The sequence below is a fragment of the Austrofundulus limnaeus genome, unplaced genomic scaffold (genome assembly GCF_001266775.1).
Source record: "Austrofundulus limnaeus strain Quisiro unplaced genomic scaffold, Austrofundulus_limnaeus-1.0 Scaffold17, whole genome shotgun sequence".
Taxonomy (NCBI): domain Eukaryota; kingdom Metazoa; phylum Chordata; class Actinopteri; order Cyprinodontiformes; family Rivulidae; genus Austrofundulus; species Austrofundulus limnaeus.
In genome coordinates, this window is record NW_013952419.1 from 2183077 (window position 1) to 2187470 (window position 4394).

Genomic DNA, 4394 nt, shown 5'->3' on the forward strand with positions numbered 1-4394 from the left:
TTGCAATTTTTGTAATTATTATTTTTACACTTCAGAACAAAAGAAAAAAAACATTCATGTAAACAAGAAAAATGCTGTACATAAACCAAAATTAATAAAAGCTACAACTGAAATATGCAAGCATTTCATTTTGCATTCCTATCATCTAGTCTACTCCAAAAAGGTAATAATGATGGATTTGAGAAAAAAATCAATCTTTAAGGCTGGAAATTAGATTACTGAAGTGGCTAACATGCTACTAGCATGATCTAATCAACATATTTCACTCTTTGTTTTGCAAACACATTGACAGAAAAACTGCCAAAACTAACCAAAATAATAATAATCTCATGTTAGCGTTGGTCAAAGCTTCAAAGAGTCGCTGCAGAGGGACCAAGGAGCCGCATGTGGCCCCAGAGCCGCAGGTTGCAGACCCCTGATCTAGAATGACAGAAAGGCAATTAAAGGAGATATATCATGCATATAAATCCTTCTTTTTCACATTAAAGTCATTCAGTTGAGGTCTATATAAAGTGGAACTGCAATTCGTTGGTGTGCATTCCTCCTTATTGTAACTCCACAATCCTCTCTTTCACCCCTTTTAATGAGGTGTGCCTCAGATCAACTCGTTTTGAGGCTGTCTCTTTAAATCCAAATTAGGTGCTGCACACCCCGCTTCCCGTCAACTTCCAGAGCGGTCCAAGTTAGATAGAAGGGAGGGGTGCAAAACCTTTTTTTTTAAAAGAATTAAAAGACGTCAACATTGTTACATGTTTAGCTGGGTGTTATTTTCATCGATTATTTTCACGGGACACCTGTCGAACTCTGTCTTCCAGGACAATGTCAACATAAGCGAAGCAGCAAACTTCCTGGTCAAGCACATCATGGCCACAGAGAGCGACATCCTGAAGTCCGTGGTGCCCGACACCATCTCACCACAGATCCACTCCAACAACCAGATGAGCTGCTCTGCCTGCTTCAAATAATGAACGCGGAGGAGGGTGGTGGGACTAGAAAGAATAGAAGCACAGCAGAACTAAGAGGGACAAATCACCACAAAAACCTTTTCAGGAAATGCATTCAGTGCTGTGAAGTTGGACCTCTTTGGTTTATACCATAGTTTTGGGTTCTGGTATGACTATTATGGACTGAAACATGCACATTGTGTTTGAAAGTACGAGTTTTGGTAACTATTTGTGTTGGGATAGCCTGCTGAAGTTTTCTGGTAACTAAAGTTGAATGAAAACAGAAAGTTGATGAACTTCCATCTTCAAATGTTCTAAATTTTCTAACTGGTTTGTTTCTCAGTACCTTTAAACCCACTAAACCTTCTTTTACAAGACAGGCCTGCTTTCTTACTCTCCTGTACATGCCAAGGAGAGCAATGCAGACCAAGCAAGGAATAATTAACCATGTATACTTTGCATATTCTTTAAAATATTCTAATTTATTTATAACAAGCTTTTTAAGATGTGATGTGAATCTGCAGTGTCAAACCCTACAACTGACGGTTGTGTAAAAACCTTATTAATGTGAGGGCACGTTTCCCTTTTTTTGGGTGGTTTGCCAAACAACATTTCATGAAAACGTGCACAATTTTTAACCATTGCATGGAGTTTTATGTATATTTTAGGCGTTTTCTGAACATTTTTGTGTTCATCTACCAAAACCTTAGTATCCATGGAAACAGGAGTCTTTTTATGGGTACGCTCTAATATCTATGTGAAGCTATTTCTTGCTGTTCCAGGATACGTACATAAAGGCTCTTCGTGTTCTTTCTAATACTCAGCAACCTGTTGTTTTGCTGGGTTTCCTCTCAGTAGTATTGGACGTGAAGGTGGTTCTTTATTTTGTGATCCTAACACTCTTAGTCATATCCTGCCTTATATTCATTCCATATCAGTCAGAGCAATACCAAAGCTGACTAAAATGAAAAAAGTGTACATTATTTTTATCACTATAAATATTGTTTATCAGCCTGCAGATTGCTATGTTGTTTTCTCCAGTTTGCACAGTGTTAAGGAGCCTAATAATGTTTTAATGTTAGTGTTTTAATGTTCTTGTTGCTTATGTTACAATACGTGTGAAAGCGTGCCAGATTTAAAGAATGCCCTCTTCACGGACGGTTTCACATGTGTGATCCATGCGTCATGTGATACCAGGGTGGTGCCACACCAAATAAACCACAGGACGTTGCTTTGTGAGAATTTTTTTTTTTTTTCATATTTTGTTCCCATTCTAACAATAAGCAAAGCTTGTAATTCCATTTAAGGATTGGATTCTGTCATTATTTACAGTGAGGTAGGCAAATAAATGAACCACTTTACACATTAATCTTGTATTTCCTGATCTTAGAACCCCTTCTTAAATAAATACAGCACTGGTAGTGTTTTCAAACCATTTAACCTGGAAAAAAAACTGTTTACTTTAGAAGAGCTTCACATAAATTACTAGGAGTCAGCCTCCAAGTTTTATTAGTTTAGATTAAGATGTGTGTGTGTGCATGTGTGTGTCTGTTCAGGGTGATTCAGGACTYACAGGTTCTCATTAGTTGAGCATATGACTGGATTATTCTCAGATTTAGTTATCTGCTTTTGGCTCTGGTAAACATTCTGTGTGTGAGTGTGTGCGCTTGAGACGTGTTGGTATAAATGGGCTAAAAATATTTGGTCGTTTGGCAAAAAGGCCATATAGCTAGCTGGGAACTCAGTGGTCCCAAATCACTTAAATTGACCAGATGTGTAACTTCAGTGGGCCTTCCAGCTGCATAATGGTGCATCAGTCTAAAATGGGGACCACTTGGATGTAACACTTTAATGAGGAAATATGCGTCTTCCAAGCACAAAACCTAACTAAAGTAAATACACAGTTATAATTTAGCTAATGTGGAACCAATTGMGAATCCCACATGCTTCCTGTTTTTCTGACATTCATTAGGAAGTAAAAAAAAGTAAAAAGTGCAAAAAAGTCTTTAGAGATTGTGAATGTGTGACATCAAATAAAAACTGTATAAAAACAGGTAGAAATAACCATTGATTTAGTTTTGAAATGAGTTTTTGTAAAAAAAAAAAAGATAATAGACGTGCATATTTTGGCTATTAGTTTGATGACAGCAGGCACAGATTTAACAAGTTATTACTGGGATTATGAGCCCAGTATATCCTGCTCTCTGTGGTTCTCTGCCAGAGAACCACCTACTGTAAATCCTCACAGAAACAGAAAAGAGAGAGAGAGAGGAATGGAAGGTGAGAAGCAGGGATGGATGAGAAGAGAATCAGAATATTGCTAGCTTAAAGATTGCAAAGCTCAAATACTGGCAATAGCTATTCAAGAAGCTTTACGGGCAAAAAAATAAATATTAAAAAAAACAATTACGCCTATCTGTTATGTCTGATCATAGACAACCTCAAGAAGATCAATAAATTCAATGTGAGATCTTTTGTGTTTCATGTAAAAGTGTTCTGAATATGAAATAAATGATGTGAACCATATGATGTCTTTTTCCCTGTTTCCTGGAAATCATCCTTGTTTTAACAGTCAGGAAATGTGTTCATGTGGAGCCATCTGTTGTAAAGTTAAACTAACTACATGCATTTTAGTARTAACCAAAACTAAACACTATAAATGAAATTCCACTGGATTTGTGTGTCCTGGAAACTTCTTTTTTTTTTCACAAAAACAAACATAAAGGGACACCTTGTTTAGCACCATCCACCAACACAAAGACAAGTGCAGCCATTTAAGAAAAACTGGATTTCAAACTCAGTCACATGCTTCCTCATTCAAAAGACTTCCCCGTATCAGGGTGACGTTTTCCTCTTTAAGCCCATGGGAAGAAAAGATTCAGGACTCCTGACCAGTTTATATCGGCTGGTTGATCTTTGAGCCCTCTGATCTCTCTTTAGCTCTTATTGATTGGGGCATAATTAGCGTGCGAAGATGACCAGTTTTTTATGACATCAACAGCACGCTGTGAAAAGAAACAATGCTTTGAAGGAGGGCTGAACAAGAAGCTGAAACCTTAAAGCCAAGACACAATGTTAAAGTTACATTGAAACAGGGAAGTGCAAAACCCAAGAGGAAAATAAAATGAGCAAAATTAAATAACTAAGTTAAAATGTAAATACGGTTTGAAGGATGAGTTCTTGGCAAACCATGTGAGCTCCTTTAGTTATCATTCATATTGTGCAATGACATATTTTTTTTACATTTGATTACTTTGGTTAACCCTGGGTCATCTCACAAATGTTATCTGGGTCAGTTTTCATAAGCATTTTTTCCCCTAGAAAGTCTGAAGAAAACATTGAAAGAAACAAATCCAGACTGGAGCTAACATCCTTTGTAGCAGTGTTTCTCAAAGTTAGGGTCAGGACCCAAAGTGGGGTCCCGAAAAATCAAGGTGGGGTCCTGAAAAA

At 37.3% G+C, this 4394-nt stretch overlaps 1 protein-coding gene across 1 annotated transcript in view; it reads left to right on the forward strand.

Annotated features, from left to right (window-relative positions):
• The window catches only part of rab38b (RAB38b, member of RAS oncogene family), a 7016-nt gene extending 3397 nt beyond the window's left edge, over positions 1–3619 (forward strand). The window contains exon 3 of the mRNA XM_014003238.1: positions 816–3619. Coding sequence (XP_013858692.1) covers positions 816–965 — 150 coding nt within the window. The 3' untranslated portion in view covers positions 966–3619. The remainder of the gene's footprint in view (positions 1–815) is intronic.
• Positions 3620–4394: the final 775 nt, after the last annotated feature.